This window comes from Harmonia axyridis, chromosome 1 (genome assembly GCF_914767665.1).
Source record: "Harmonia axyridis chromosome 1, icHarAxyr1.1, whole genome shotgun sequence".
NCBI classification, from domain to species: domain Eukaryota; kingdom Metazoa; phylum Arthropoda; class Insecta; order Coleoptera; family Coccinellidae; genus Harmonia; species Harmonia axyridis.
The window spans coordinates 34,801,337-34,819,005 of NC_059501.1; the positions used below are offsets into that span (position 1 = coordinate 34,801,337).

The 17,669-nt window shown below is 31.4% G+C and overlaps 2 protein-coding genes across 2 annotated transcripts in view; one reads left to right on the forward strand and one right to left on the reverse strand.

Annotated features, from left to right (window-relative positions):
* LOC123671515 (putative phosphatidate phosphatase) overlaps window positions 1-3,447 on the forward strand; it is a 57,264-nt gene extending 53,817 nt beyond the window's left edge. The window contains exon 6 of the mRNA XM_045605398.1: window positions 938-3,447. Coding sequence (XP_045461354.1) covers window positions 938-1,048 — 111 coding nt within the window. The 3' untranslated portion in view covers window positions 1,049-3,447. The remainder of the gene's footprint in view (window positions 1-937) is intronic.
* Window positions 3,448-15,871: 12,424 nt separating this feature from the next.
* Window positions 15,872-17,201, reverse strand: LOC123670654. Its single transcript, XM_045604166.1, has one exon. The coding sequence runs from the start codon at window positions 16,997-16,999 to the stop codon at window positions 16,361-16,363; it is 639 nt and encodes a 212-aa protein (XP_045460122.1). The 5' UTR covers window positions 17,000-17,201; the 3' UTR covers window positions 15,872-16,360.
* Between the last annotated feature and the right edge of the window lie 468 nt (window positions 17,202-17,669).

Genomic DNA, 17,669 nt, shown 5'->3' on the forward strand with positions numbered 1-17,669 from the left:
ATAAATAAATAAATTGCTCAATATATATACATATACATATGAGATATATCTATCAATAGCAATAACATATGCCTTCAGTATTATAATAATATAGTCATCTTCGGGGTTTATAACAAATGAAAAAGCTGATTGAACTTAATCAAAAATCGAAAGAATTTAGATGATATTCTGGGTGGTCGAGATTTCAGTACAATAACTTTGGCATCGGATAGAACAACTCTTTTCATTGAAAAACATTCCTACATATATCATAACAAGATTCGTTTTCGAGATACAGTTTGAAAAAAATCGGTTTTTTTACTTATAGTATTATTACATTCACTGTTTTAATTTTTAGGTACTGAAGTCTTGATAATGTAATGTTTCAAATTAGGTAAGTGTCTCCTGCCAAACTTATCCAGTGGCGTAGATATAGTGGTGCGATGATCCTTTTCTTATTGAAAATCGACACCTCTGTCTTTTTTCGAATGATTGGTTCATTTCTGAAATCAATAGAGCTTCATTAAAAAAAAAGGAGACACTCACCTTATTCGAGACATTAGATTATCATGACTTCAATACCTAAAAATCAGAACAAAAAACGATTAATGTAAGAATATTCGAGTTACAAATAAACTGATTTTTTTTATAACTTTAACACCCTCGAAAACGAAGCTTGTTAGGATATATGTTTATAGGAATGTTTTTCATGATGAGATTTGTTATATCCGACCCCCAATTTATTGCACTTACATGTGGACCACCTTGTGTATGCATAGACTTGAATATTTTTTCGAGTGAACTATCAAAAAATCTCTCAATATTTATAGATGAAAATTCAGGTTATTCCAACGTATTGATTCTTTTGTTCTTAATCTCACAAGAATTTGTTCTATTTCACAACAATTCTATACTACATATTTGTTGAGCTATCGTCATACAATCATTTTTTTTGCAGGCAACTTGTTTTTCGACACTCTTCCCTAAAAGAGATGAAGAGTCCCTTCTGGAAAATGATTCTTCAGAATTGTCAAACCTGAATGGAAACAGGGCAGCTGCTAGAGTATGAATATATTGGTAAAAGTTTTTTGAGCTTTGATAAGAATACTCTTCATCTATGTATTATTATTATTTACTACAATATAGGTAAAAAAGTTTACTGTATTCCATTCTGAATAGAATGACTGGAAAGTATTATCAGTATACCTATAAAACTGTTGAATCGAAATTTTTCTAGATGTATTATAATTCGTACTATTTGAATTGTTTAAAGCAGCTATAGATGGGGTATTTAAAGGACCGATGCTTTTATATCGATAAGATTGCTTTCGAAAATGTCTGATAGTGTTGGTGAATTGTATTGTTTCGTTTTTTTTTCAATGAAAATCAGAAATTATGAGCGATATATGACAACGACATCTTCTGCCGGTAGGAATGGCTTCTATCAATTAAGATAATTTGATATAGGTCTTCGCAATTTGATCGATTAATATATCGTTAGTGCCAAATCTTTTATATAATCTTTTTTCCTTTAATTGAAATTCCTTCATTAGAATATATCGGAAAAAAAAATTTCAATTTGAAAATAATCTTCATATTTGAATATATGAACTAATAACTGTAAATTATATGTATAATAAAACTTTTTTCAAAAATAATATATTTATCAAATATTTATAAATTGAAAGACAACTTATGGAATCAAACTCATGAAAATCAATCTTCGATTCGAATGAACAAAATTATCTGTCGAAGAAAAGCAGCTTTATCTAACCTTTTTTGAAGACAAAGACGTTATTCGTTTCATAATTTAATAGAAAGATTGTTAAACAACATGATTGTACCTATTTTGGTATAGAATCGATAGAAATAACCGTTAATTTTCATTTTATTCATGAAGTTTTTGTTTTTTTCAACACTAATTCTGGATTTGTTACTATTTTGTTAGGACGGATTCATAATTATTGGGATAAATGATTATGGGACCTATGTATATATATTGAGTGAATTCTCACAGGGTTCTAGGTCGAGGATTTTTCTCACAAAACCAGCTTTTGGAAAAAAGGCCAACTAGTTTCAACTTTATTTTAAAGTCTCCATCAGGGCTCTGAATGTACAACATGAACTACAATAATAACTTAGATGTCTAAAAATTTTAGGATTACAGAATTATTTTGAATATTTAAAAACTTCTTTACATAGACAAAATAATATACATGAACCACAATAAAAATTCAGATGTTTGAAACTTGAACATAACAACACTGTTTGGAAAATTATTAAAAAGTCTTATTTATTGATTTATTCATTTAATTATTTATTTTTGTGTTTGAATACATCGATCAATAAGTGAGGAAGCAGGCTTGAAATCTATTGTAATAAAAACAAAAATTTTATTCGTACATTTCAGAGCCTTATTAAAAAGACTTTAAAATAAATAGTTGGCCTTCTTTCCAAAAGCTTCTTTTATGAGAAAAATCCTTGACCTAGAAACCTGTGAAATTTACTCAATATATTTATTGGGATCAGATTATGAGTTGTTGTTTGAGAATACACATTTGCCTCAATTTGTAGTTTCATATTTGAAAGGTTTTTAGGAATATTCTTCATATCTAAATATCCCATGGAAGTTATCAGGAAAATAAGTACTTGGAGTGCAAAAACTCTCAACATTCAGTATTTTCAATGTGTGACACAAAATTCAATTAACCCTTAATATTGTTCTGCAATATTCGAAGTACGATTAAAAAAGTAATTTATTGAAACAACAATAGGTTGATTACATCTCTAAATAGAAACATTCGTTTGTTGTTCTGAATAAACAATTATAGTACCTACAATGTTATAAACTATTTTTCCTCGATTAAAATGATTTTGCTTCATGGGTGGACATGATATATAAATACATATTATCAATTCCTTGGAAACGTTCTTGTATTTATTTGCCAATTGTTTCACGTTATCTTCAATCAAATCGTTTGACCTTTCTTTATAAACTTACATATTAAATTAATAGTTCAAACAATGTAGCATACAATATTATGTTATTTAGTTTCTGTACTTTGATTCAATTTGCAACGACGAATAATTCGATAATTATTTTCATTGATTTAGGAAATTGATTAATTTTAATCGGATTATATTGCAAGTCTTCTCTGCTCATTTCTAACAACATAAATTTCTCGTTTTAATTTATTGGAGAATCATCCTGTAATTTTAATGTACATATGTAACCATTGAGATTATGTCTGAAACAAATTTATTTTTTTTTTGTATTTTTGAATTGCTTTTTTTTCTGTAGCTGTTAAATTGACAAAAATCCGTACTATATTTATATAATTCCGAATTTTAAATATTCAGTTATTTGAATGTGGAATACCATTTGTGATATCAATTTTGTTCACTATTTGTGATTCTTTTAGTTTATGTTATTTATTGAAATAAATGAAAAATTCGAAATTTCTTGAATATATGAGTTTCATTCCTAAATTTATTCAACCCTATTATAGTGGATATTGTAATACCAAGTTAGGTAAGTATCTATATATTTTGCGTGCTTGTTCCAGGAACAACAGCCCAAATGTAATTTTCGAATTTTGAATCGAGGTTGGTCTTAAACGATTTGGCTTGACTCACTGATGAAGAATTCGGAATCAAAATTGAATCATCCTTCGTGTAAACGACAACTCTCGAACAGAATATGCTAGAGACTTCAAATTTTCAGGGTAGGCAGAAGATAATGACGGCTTAACTTGAAATCAAGTCAAGTATTAGTTTTCACTGTCAGGTCAAGTACTTGTTTACCAAATTTGTATTATAACTTAAAATCTAATTGCAATGAAAAACAATTAATTCCAGCAATGGCTTCTACTGAAAAAAGTGCATGTATAATGTTTTTGTTTATAGCACCAGTGGAAGTATCAAAGAAGTTGTGAGAACTTTTCATATCACGCCATTTTCCTATTTTCTCTTATAGCTTGAAAACAGTTGAATTTTTGAGGTTGTGATTTTAAATTAATTCTCTCAAAAATTGAGCTCAAAAATGTGCCATCCACATGTGCCGATACATAAGTATCAATGAAAAATGATTGAATGAGAAGGAACCTTGCAAAAGACATTTTAATTCATAAAACTTATTGTTTGGAAGAACCTGAAAGATCAAATATTTTGAAATGGAAGCACAAATCGAATCACTTTGAAACAAAACAAAATAAAGCATATAAAAAAAAATGTGATAGAGTATCTCGATATTGAGAAACCTCCAAGCACTGTTTGATTACATGAATTATGGATTCATTGATATTAGAATACTCCAATATTGAGCTCAATGCCACAACGCTGTTATTGTAAACAGACATTTGAATCAAGAATTCGACAATTAATGAATCGGAACTTATAGACCAATCTCATATCCTCCTAGATCGCCGGACCTATCATCAATACTACATCAAACTATATATACGATAGAAGAATTTTTACAGTGAATTATATTTTGTTTGTAAAGCTGTCATATAAGTGTTATATTAATGTGTCTTTGTTTTTACTTTTGAATGTACATTTTGAATGATGACAAGTCATGTAATATTTTTTGATGACGCTTTTATATATATATATATATATATATATATATATATATATATATATATATATATATATATATATATATATATATATATATATTTATGTTTTATATCTTCATGTATACCAGGATATGAATGAAATAAATATTATATGATGATGATGATGATGATGAATAGATTACTTTTTGTGGGGCACCACAATATAAATACAAAACTGTCTATTAATTTACAAATAGCAAACGCATGCTCCAATGTAATCCCTAATATTCTGACAAAAGTAACTTGAAACGAAATAAAGAAAATATATAATTTATATTTCGTTTGTTATCATATTTTTTCAAATATAATAATAGAGAAATAGTTTGTAACAATAGTTTGTTCCTCGATTTCAATAAACAAAATGATACCTGTCTCCAAGTCAAGGCAATCTGCCACAATACAGAAAAAAATAGATGGAATAGAATTATGAGGGGTCCATGTATACAGTTTCAGCGAACATCAGTTCAAAAATTGGAATGCTTTATTTTACGCATAAGACCATCGATTTATATGAGGTTTTCACTGATTTTCGTTTCAAAAATATCGTCATTGCGGAAAGTTCTTATAATTTTTTTGGAATGGAAAAAACAGGATTAGATGATTTTTTTTTGGAAAATATATGCATGGTTTAACTTTTCCAAGATACATTAATTTCTCAATGAATTTCCATATGACAATATTAAACAAAAAGTCTTGTCGAAGGTTGAAAATGCGTTTTTTCTAAAATTAAAAACAAAGACGTAATAACGTAGGTAGTTTGAGTTAGACTGTAAATCAGAGAAACGATTGAGATTGCTTTACTCAACCTGAAAAGTGGTGAGATCTCAAAAACGCTGTGGAGATAGGAGTAGTGGAACTTTGGCAATCACGAAAAAGTCACGTGGTATAAACACTCCGCTGCAGATCGCTAACGGTTTAAAAGGAAAAAAATGGTAGTTGGAAAATAGATTAGGATATAATCATCATCTTTCGAATGGCTTAATAAAAATGTATGTTCCTAATATGGGACACCCTATATTTCTTGAAGCTGTTATTCAGCCGCAGGTTATTCGAAAAACATCCCGTTATCAGTTTTTCACCTTTTTTTATGGAACACCTTATATATAAATAAATTTATTTCGAAATTTGATTCATTTTGTGTTTATTGTATAATTGTTATCTATTTATATAGGGTATCCCATTCAATTAGAAATAAAAGATCTTTTTAGAGATAAAGAGAAGAGTTGGTGTTTTTTGAATAGGACAGACTATATATTACTTGATTACAATTATACATTGGACACAAAATTAATCAAATCTCGAAAGAAATGAAAACTATTCATATCTAAGGTGTCCCATATAAAAAAAGGCTAAACACTCGATATCTTTGAAATTTTTCAAAAACTGATAATGGAATAATTTTCGACTAACCTGCGGCTATAATACGCCGTTGAAAAATGTAGGGTGTACCATTTTAAGAACACCAACCCTCTTAGATATCTCTGAAACGATAATTAATGTATATGATGTGTTATGAGTATCCTATAAACTATAAAAATTGCTGAAAAAGTTTTAGAATTATTCGAATATCTCGAACAGGAACCAATATATAGCGAATTATTTGAAACAGAGTCATTGTTCAGAATTTAACACCACAACGAATTAAGATAACTCTGATATGCTACCTAAATGATGACAAGAAGAAGGATTTAAAAAAAAGTCTTCCTAATCATCAGTACAAATTTTCACCTACTTATACCTATGACTGCCTTATTACAGAAATATTTTACTTCGTGATTGTATTTCAATTCAATATTCGAATGTCGAGTTCAATGTTATCTGGCTCAAGGCCAAATCTGTTCTTCGAGATGATTACCATCAAGAAACAATCGGAGGTGCAACGACACCGCCGAAAGAGATTCTTCAACAAGGAGTTGCGTTGATAAAAGATAAATAAATAGTCTTTTGAAGGGGATAAACGACTCTTATAAATCATTTTCTCGACCTCACGTTGTGCAACACAATACCACCAGTAAGGCCCATCGGATCTAATAAATGTTTATTATTACTATTTCCCACGTCGTTAGTAAAATTTAACACTGAGTAGCAGCTGTCTCCACCCTACTTTCTGAATGATATTCTTTTATTCGGTGATCGGAAAAGGATTCGGAGTTCTCAGTTAATGGTGTGGTGTGATGCAACATTGTAAAGAAAACCCGAAAAGGAATCACTGAAATAACCTTTTACTCATCGGTTTCGCTGAGTCAGAGAAGTCATTCGATCGTGGGGTGAATTGCATGTGATGTTGCCATATCGGGGTATCGTAATAAGAGTACAATGTTCATTCACACGCGAATTGTTTGATGGTTATCTGGCTTTGTTAATTCGGTTACTCCCGATTGGCGAATTCTGCTGAATACTACTGGATACTAAATTTGTACCTACAACTCATTCTCACAAAATGAGAAAAATAAAACAATCTTAAAAAATATATTGGAAATTATGGAATATTTTTAAAATATGTGTTGATAAGACGATATTCAACAAAAAATGAATGTTAGAACTTGAATTCAAATTGACCTATTACTCTCTATACTGGGTGCTCCACACTCCACCACTGATGTGACGCTCTATTACGATTAAGCGCTGAATTTTCTAAATATTTTTTGAAACAATTACGCTCCTATTCTCAAATTGTTTGGAGATAAACCGGAAGTACCAAAAAAGGGTAAATGATCAAACATATGTTTTGTCTTATGGAACACCCTATATTTTATTGAATTTTCGGATTGCTTGGAATAAATGAAACCAAGTTTGTTTGAAGTTTTATATGCTTAAAACTTACCGTCTTTGAAAAAACTTAACGACTTAATGAATTTTTTTTCTATGAGTGAAACTGGAAGAATGGATATAGGTACTATTTTTTTGATAATCATTGAGAACTCTACTGGGTGTTCCAAATAAGACAATTCATTGATGACTTATTCAAAGGTTAATATCGGGCTTATTTCAAATGGCACATTCTGTATTCAATTTGTTTTTTTAGGTAGCAGATCTTTGAAAAATTCTCTACCAAATGACATAGAAATATAGGGTGAGCCATTTTGAATGAACCCGATATTAACATTTCAATGATTCATCAATGAATCATTTCTCTATGATTATTATCAAAAAGTTAGTACCTACCTCCATTCTTCCAGTTTCCATTGCAAAATCTCATTTAAAAAATAATTCATTACGTATTACGTCATTAGGTTTTTCCAAAGACTCACCAATTTATGAAAACCTCTCTAAATCTCTAAAACGGGAAGTTTTAAGCGGATGAAACTTAGGTTGATTTATTCCATGCAATCTGAAAATTCAATAAAAAACAGGATTTTGATTGAAAAAAAATGAAGAATTTTGGCCATTCACATGTGATTTCCAAACAATTTGAGATGAATGTAGGTCTAATGAAGCCTAACGATAATACTATATGACGAACAGCGCTTAACGAATCATTCTAAATTATTTTGACAAATATGAATTATTTATTCTTACTTTGTTCGTAGATGGGAGCTTGACATCGAATCTGAATGAACTGAATTTTCTAAAAATTTCTATGAATAAAAATTTTCATAAATCGAACAAAAGAAAATGATCGTTAGGGGTGTACACTACCTTTCTCCCTTGGTTCTTCAGTGCAGATTCATTTTGATTCAGTGCGGAAATCGCTTGATCGATTCTTCTAATTTCTGGAAGAAACGTTCGTATGGCAGTTTAGAATAAACTCACTGATTTTTTTCACAAAAATTTTATAGTTCTTGTTTTATTTTATATAATTTTGAAAATGATAAATTTCAACATTTTTTCATTATCATGCAATTACCAATTTTTCTAAAACACGCCTATGATCCAATTGTCTATTATCGCTTTTCTATTCAATAATATTTTCATTCATTGATATTCCGAATTTTCAATTGAAATACATGAGAACGTATAATTTTTTTTCGAAAAACTTTAAATGGCTTGTTTTTTAGTTTTATCAGAATGTACCTATATAAATTTTGAAAATATTGAAATTCATTATTGAAATAATTTATATAAACTTTTCAAATTATCACGCACAAAGCACCTACCCGGTGAATTGATACCAATCTATATATGAAAAGTTGATGATCTCTTTAATAAAAACTTTTATTTGCTGAAATCTACTAAAATGACAATTGTATGAATTAAAATGAAAAATTAAATCTCTAAATTGACATACTAACAAAAACTATTGCAAAACAACTATGATGAAACATTTTTCAACGCACATATCAAAACCATGCATTTTTCCTGAAAAAAATCAGTGAGTTTATTCTAAACTGCAATACCATAGTATAAGGAATTCTTTATACTATGGCAATACTAAGGTTTCTTACAAAAATTGGACGAATCGATCAAACACGATCCGCACAGAATCAAAACGAATTTGTGCTGAAGAACCTAGTGAGAAAGGTGGTGATACAACGAAAAAAAATTTCTATTTTGTATATAGAGATTTAGTGGGAAATATCAAATAGGTAGCTAATAATAGTTAAGGACAATTAAGTCACCAAAAAAAGGGACAGTACCGTTCAAAACGGGAGCTGAGGAAGCTTCCTCTCGATTCTCGAATAATATCGTTCTCATCTGTTTCGAAATCTCTAACACCAATATGGGGTGTTAAATCTTTTTTAATGACCTTACACATAAGGCAATTATATAGATACTTGAGGGGAATCAACTGAAGTTACACAAACATATAAAACATATGTGATTCATTTATAAACCCATTCACTTTTTACAGAACACTTGAGATGTAATCGTCGTCATTGTAGGAAATATCAACGAATGGAAGTATGGTTTTCATCAAACCACTCTTTATTCCAATTGATATAACTTTTTACATACTGTCATACTGCAAGTAATGCAACATGTTTCTAATTATCTCGATTTCACTACGATATTTTATTCTTTTCCTACGCTAAATGGAGTGTAACAAACAAGATTATAATCAAGCTATGTGTTTTCGTGAGTTTTGTAGATAGTTCGTATCGTCCTTGATGTCGAACCTTCAGATCTCTGATAATTTCTGTCAAATATTTTTCAGGAATTTAAAAAAAATGATCTTTGTGTGATCATGTGATTATTATCTGCTTTCGAAATAAATACTTTTTGTTCTAATGCTTAGGTGTTTATTTTTCAGATAATTTGATCTCTTTTTGAAAGGAATTGCTAAGAAAATCGGGAATATATCCGAATTGGATAAGGGATGTAGGTACAACTTTTAAGTTTGAGTCTATGGATTGTTCAATATAGGAGCACCCGATTCTTTATGACATTTGTCTTTATTGTGAGTTCACAATAGCAATCTCGAAATATCAATCCGTACAAGTATACAAAAGAGCTATTGCTTTGGCAAAAGCTTTTATGAAATTCCCTAAAACGGCAATCTCCAAATAGGATTCTCGATTCTGGAAAGGGTCTGTTCACCTAAAAGTAAGCATATACGCTGCCTGGAGTTTGTTTTACCATGTTTTTCCTTCAGACCGTTCATCGTTGAGCAAAAAAAATATGGTTTTCATTTTTGATATGCCTAACTGATTCTTCCACTGTACCTTTATCTTGACTTGGTACTGGTCGGTAAGTTCGTAAACATTATTTTGCAACATTTTTAATGTAACCCCACTATAGTTTCATAATACTTTCTCCGTTACACATTCAAGCAAGACTCGTCTAACATGTTACTTACCAGGGTAGTTGGTTTACATAACTTTAGAGCTTAGTTTGAAAAAAGCCCACAGGTAAAATAAACGTTCATAGGAATCCAGAATGGAGGGGATGTTGTCATGAATGTCACCTCTCATGGACATTTTACGCTCTACCTTTACCTCTGAATGGCACCAATTGAGCTTTATAGAGGTGCAGCTTAAGCAAAATGCGGTGTAGCGATAATCTATGCACATTCGAACCATTTGCATGCTAGATGGTTCGGGATCATCACGAACAGATCAATTAACCCATTCCACGTTCTCTTCTGTTCTCAACAACTATGAGCGCCCGGCCCTTGTTTTGGTTTATCTACAGGGCCGTTAAAAATAATTCTAACGTCTGAAGCAAAGAATTTTTCGGCGACCTTCCTAAAGAAGCATTAATAATAAAAATGACCTCCCTTACGAGGGACATATCATAATGATCTTATTCTACTTTCAATGAGGGTAATAAGGGATTCTGTTTATATTGCTTGGGCTGTCATGTGTTATTCATCATACAGGCGGCTTAGTGAGGGCCATTCGGAGATTTTTATTGTAGGGAATATTGACAAACGCAGCGGAACGGAATAAATGTATGTTATTTTTGAGAACCAAGAATGAAATATGAAAAGAAGTCCAGCGAACTGGGCAGGATTCGCGCCCTCAAATAGAGGTGTCTGAAACGGTCGCTTCACTGTTTCACCCCTTACGCCGCCCCTGTTTATCTTTTTGCCCATTTCCGAATGATAATAATACTTTTCGCATTATGTAACTGACGTAAAAGTCGTAGAATTACCTACTATTTTCATAAAATTCACCTACCCACAACTCGCGTTCCCAAAAGCCATTTCACCAATTGAAATATTCCTCGCGCGAATCTTGACGTTCACGCAGTACTTTAAAGTACTTCAAAGAGTAAAGTTTTTACAAAAATTAATTGATGGTTCCACATAACCACTGACCTAAGTAACAAATTATTTGACAATTCTGACACCAGCCTACTTGTTAAACAAAAAATGAAAAGGAAGTTTAAATTTGCGTAGCTATACTTATCGACTCGATATTTTTGTAGAGTGTGATACATTTGATAGTCACCGTATAAGGACCACAACCCACAGTGGATTTCGTAATTTTTTCTTTATCAACTCATAAGGAGAACCAATATGGCGTCTATAAGAAGAAAAAATGACTATCGTGTCTATAGAACAATGAAAAACAGAAGGAATCTAACGACACCATTAGAATCTCTATGTTGGATAATGGCTACAAACCGAATTTCATGAAGTTATCTCCAGAAACAAATTAGGTATACAGAAAAGAAGAAAATCGATTTTTAGTTTTTTTGAGATATTTTGGGAACCATTGGAGATACTTTAGATCTGTTCACACCAACACACTCATCTCTAAATAACGTAACCATCTGTAATTTAAGTCACCCTGTATTTCTAACGGTTTTCGATATCCCTGTAGTGCCCCTCTAATAAGTTCTAACCCTGTATATTGAATTATTCCTGAAACAGATTTTTTTCAAAAACATTGACAGCTGTGATGATATCAAACTTCCCATTATGAAAGCGAATTGTCCACAACACGGGGGGGGAACTGGGGGAACGTTCCCCCTCCAAATGACCCAGGCACCTCTTAAATATTGCCGTCCCTCCTAGAATTTGACATACTTAGGCTCAAATAATTACAATATCAGCAAAAATTTCACCTTCAATACTTTTTGGGAAGATCCATATCTATGAACGGCAAAAAAAATGACGTCCCAAAATGGCGAAAGTGTCTGGGGTCCACATTTTCAGTATTTTGAGTATCTAAAAGTTCCCCCCCCAAAAGTGGGGCCTGGATCCGCGCCTGGTCCACAAACAATGTGTAACTACTAACTATACATATAGCCATTGTTTAAGGAGAAGATAGTTAGTTACTTCGGTTCAAATATCATTGGAGGAAATTGGGCAATATCGTTAGAGGGCGCCACTCCGGAAGAGGCCCAACATGATGGGTTGCCTATGTGCAATGTTGAAAATTCAGACGAGTATTAATTTTTGGGTATGGTGAACAACAGATGTCTCTAGTGCGTTTCTTGTTCAATCTTTATTCATCTTTCTGTCGTCGAGCAGGCATCGGAAGAAATTCTCTTGGCCGCAATACATTTTTATTACCCTTGCCGCATGCCGGCTAGCTGCATGAAAAAGGGTATAGCCTCAGAGTAAGAAGTAAACTGTTTACTTCTTACTCTGAGGGTAGAGCTATTGTTCGAATCGTATTTTTGGTCATAATATTGTTTTAAAAGCTTCGTCGCCCTACCTTCAGACTGAAATAAAAAAAAAATTTGGCACGGGAAAAAAATTAGACATTCTATCTCTGTTGACCGGTAACAAAATATAACTTTCTCGAAATTACTTTTTTTCCCGGGAAAAAAGTGAGTGTAAAGATTATACATATATCCGGGAGAAAAGTATAGTCACTTTTTTGCCGGATAAATTTCGTGAAAAGTTTTAATAATATTGTTAATTTAACTAATAAAGAATGTTATGCGTTATTTAATGAGCACACACGAAACTATTGTATTTTGTCCACCCTGTACCACTTTTAATGATCTTTTGAAATTGAGAGTAGACGCTGGTGATAAATATAAATACAGAAATAGAAAGAAACGGAATACTGATGTTGCCTACGACAATCATGGACGCCTGGTCGTTTTTCAATAATTTTCATTTTGCCCCCCCTGAGAAAAATTTCTGCGGGCGCCCATGCCTCAGTTACGTCTAAAACCCCTAAGTGATACTAGATGGTCAAGTAGAATCGATGCTAAAGTTTCATTTTATTCAAACATGTGATAGCCTTTTAGAAATAACAGAAAATGATACTTTCAACATAAAAACTAGACATAAAGCAAGTTCTCTTTTATTAAATATTCATTCTTTTAAATTTATTTGAAGTATCATAATTTCTTATGACGTTTCATTCCAGATTAATATTGTAAGCAACATGATGCAAAGTGTAGCGATTGACATTAAAGTGTGCCAAAACCATTTGAAGAATTTAGTTGATCATTTCAAAAATTGTAGGGATGATAATGTTCTCGAGGAAAAACTTGCGGGAGCTGGAAAACTAGCGGCTGTTCTTGAGATAGCTCAAGATTTTTTTCCATTATATACTGTAAGACGAAAGTATAACCCAAAATTGTTCGATTATGAACAGACGGAAGATCCAAAAATCGCTTTTAAAATAAATTTCTTTTAGAAAATAATGGATCAAACACTTAGTTCCTTAAATAGTAGATAACGTTAACGTTTTTTGTTTTATTTGTGATATTCTTAAATTAAATGACAAATATCTATTGAAATGCTGTCATGCTCTTCAACAAAAGTTAACTGATGACATGAAAAAAAGAGACTGAAATGAAAGAAAATGATTTATTCAACGAGATAAGAGCCCTAGGATTGTTTTCATTATCTGAAGCGAAAATCCTCTTGAAATTCTCCAATATATTTTTGAAAATAATCTAACTTCTTCTCTACCGAATCTAAGTATTGCCTCAAGAATCCTTCTCACTTTACCTATGTCCTTTGTCTGTTGCTTCTGGTGAGAGATCATTCACTGAATTAAAAATTTTTAAAAACTATTTGAAGTCTACCATGTCTCAAGAAAGATTTTCTGGATTAGCAATCTTAGATATAGAGCAAGAGATACTCGATAAAATTGATTGATTGATAATATAAAAGAATTTGCAGCAGCCAAATCTAGAAAAACATCCATTCAATTTCTGGATTGATCCTAATTAAATGTTTATGCCTTTATGAATAATTTATAGAAGAATACAGCTTAAGTTTTGAAACACATTTGAAATGTATTATGTTACAAATAACACCATAAAGTTCTTAAGACAATGAAGGTTGCTGATAGATTTTCAACCATTCTATACTAAATTCTCAACAAAACTTCAAAAAAAAAATTTCCGATTATACAGTAGTACTTTTCTCCACCTCCCCCTTCGAGGGGCGCCAAAATATGTTCCGCACGCGGGCGTTGATGTCCCTTGCGGGGGCCCTGAGCAATATTATTCAATGCTTAACGCCGATCTGAGAGGGGAAACTTATATGGAATTTTATAATTTTATTTTTCATGAAAAATCTCTTTGCAAACCAAAATTCGATATAATTTGAATCAAGTATTCAGCTGAAAAAGTCTTATATGTATATTCATAAATTAAACATTCACGTCCTATCACAAAACAAATGAGATTTTCACAAAAAAGAGAATAGTTTTTTTAAATCAAATTTTCTTTTTCGTTTGTCAGTATTCCAATATTTTAGTTACCTATTTGAGGTAGATAACCTTGACATGAAACTATTCACTGATAACAATTTTACATAATCAATTAATTAAATTTAAAATTCTCTTTTCGAAAAACTAAAAAATAGTCTTATACTTATTTTTCTCCAATCACAGTAATTCTTTTCAAACGCAAATCAGATCATACATTCCCTTCACGATTTTCATTTCAGATAATCCGGTCCAGAGATATCGTGATCACCGCAAAATTGGTTTTTTTTGCGGAGCTCTAGGAGATCGGCGATAGCAACATTCGCGAAGATTATTTTGACAAATAAAAAATATGTTAATATATTATAAGGTTATTATAATATGTACACCAATTTTCAAATTAATAAATTGAATAGTCTGCGCGAAAAAAATTCTTGAAAATCCGTCTTTTTGAAGCCTTCTAACTGTATGTAAGAATGAGCGAAATCCGATAACAAAAACAAACCCCGTTACGACCAAAGCAATAAAATCCCAAGCTCGAAACCTGGGTCATAAACATCGAAGTGTTTCTACTTTACTTGGCTCCGATTATTTACTCTTCACGTCAAGTTTTGTACCCAATGTAGAAACCTCTTTACCGACAAATGATTATAGAAATAGCCGCCTAGAGGGCGCATTAGGATGGACCCCAAAAATTCTGAGTTTGCCACATAATTCTAATAGGTACCGCCACATACGCACATCCAATGCCCTTTGCAGGGCGAGTAACCAACTATCTTCTCCTTAAACAATGATATAGCTATGAAGATGCTTCAAAACCTTCAATAGGCCTTCATTAATGAATAGTAGCGTTACATATTATTGAAATAAATTTGAAACTTGTCTCAAAATCGTTCAGAATTTTGTTTCTCACTGTTGCTGGTTAATTCGTGGAATTACATATTATGGCGGATGCGCATTTGAATGCTTGGGAAATATTCATGAAATGGATGGATGGATACATTGAAAATTCATCGAAAAATCGGATGAACTTAGTGAATACATTGAACTCTTCAATAACTGGTTATAGGCCGAGGTTGAGCAAGCCTTTAACCACAAATACAACCCAAACAACCATAACTTCATCTGGAAAACATGTTCTAGAAAATTGTTCATAAAATATCTCCTCTCCAGTTTTTCATTTCAATAATTGTCAAAATACAATAGAAGTATCATTAGGAAGTAGGTTTGAGATATGTGTTGTCATTCCTTAATAACAATAAATAAACAATAACAAAACTTTATTCTCAGAATCATTGTTAATAAGGTAATTATAATAAGCCTGCATTTCCAACAGGTAATGGTACCCAATTACAGTAAATCAAAAACAACAATCAATATAAAATCAATACTAATTCTGATAAACTTATTCTTTTTTACAGTTTATAGTGTTTATACTGTTTCTAGTTCCAACAGTCATGGGGGAAATTTAGGTACTCTGTTACTTGGCTACAATGAATATTCTATGCTCCTGATTCCTCGCATCAAATTTTCATTCTAACCTTGATACATAATATCCAATTTATTCTGCTATAAAAAAAAACTTATCTAAGACAATGTACATTTAATATTCATCTTCTTCTTCAATGTGCCCTGTCAGGTCCCCCTGACGTTGGCAATCACGATGGCGAGTTGATCTCTGCTTTCAGCCACTTTAAACATTTAATATTATATTATCTAAATTAATATTTCAACATTTAAATCTAATTCACATTAAGATTTTTCCAAGTCTTTTTTCAACAGTTGTAATTGCAGTGATTTTATTGAATTATCCAACAATAAATTGTTCTTTTTTAGTAAAAGTAGCTCAGCTTTCGACTTTTTTATTTCCATCTCTAACTGAAACAACTCAGTGTCTTGGGCAGCCTTCGACTTTTCAATTTCCATCTCCAGTTGAAACAACTCACTATCTTGAGCAGCCTTTGATTTCTTCATTTCTATCTCCAATTGAAACAATTCAACGTCTTGGGCAGCCTTTGAGTTTTTCATTTCCATCTCCATTTCCAATTGAAACAACTCACTGTCGTGGGCAGGATCCGATATTAACTGTGATTTTTTTTCCTCAATTTTGAACAATTCCATCTTTCCATTAGCTCTCTCCTTTCTTTTGGTTTTCTTGATATTTTCATAAAATTTTTTTAGGGATTCTTTTTTACGCGGAATACCTTCTGGTGTTTGTGCATTAAATTCTACACAAATTTTCTTCCATGCTGCCTCTTTGTCTCTCCAAGTGATGGAATTAGTTTTCTTATTTTCAATAATGTGTTTTGATTTAGTTATTAATGTCAATAACAGAAATTTCTCCCGACTTGTGTAATTAGTACTTCGACTACGCTTCTTAAGAACTTCCATTGTTTATACCTTGTCAACACAATACTCACAACAAAACACCAAATTCACAACTACATAATATTACCAAGTAGAACTCAATATTTCGAGTCATCTTCTTACTTCAAATATTTCAAACTACCTTTATTTGAAATAATCCAATAATTGAAATAATCAAAACATTTCAAATCCAAATATTATGATTGAGAATAAGAGGTTAGGATTGTATTCATAGAAGAGGATATTTCATCTGTTTCAATGATTGATTATTGTTAAAAATTACCCTACTACAGTCCATTCAGGAATTATTGACATCGAAGTAGGCCATGAACGTTTAGTCGCGGCTTTATTTCTGGTTACAAAAATATCACTAAAAATTGCTATGGTTCATCATAGAAATAACCAGTTTAAATTATTTTCATCATTTTTGTATCCGAAAGATCCTGAATTTTCGAAATTACGATTATTACGAAGGACCGCATACAGTCATGATTTCATAAATTGAAATTCAGATTATATAACGTAAAAATATAGAGAAATGCTATCTCATTTCAAGGAAATCCAATGAAGAGATATCTATTCATTTAAGAGTCGCCCATGAAAGATTCCATTGAAGATCATTAAAATATGCATATTCCTTTTCACCAAAGGCTCTTCAAAAATTGTTGCATTACTGATGGACACTAGATACCAA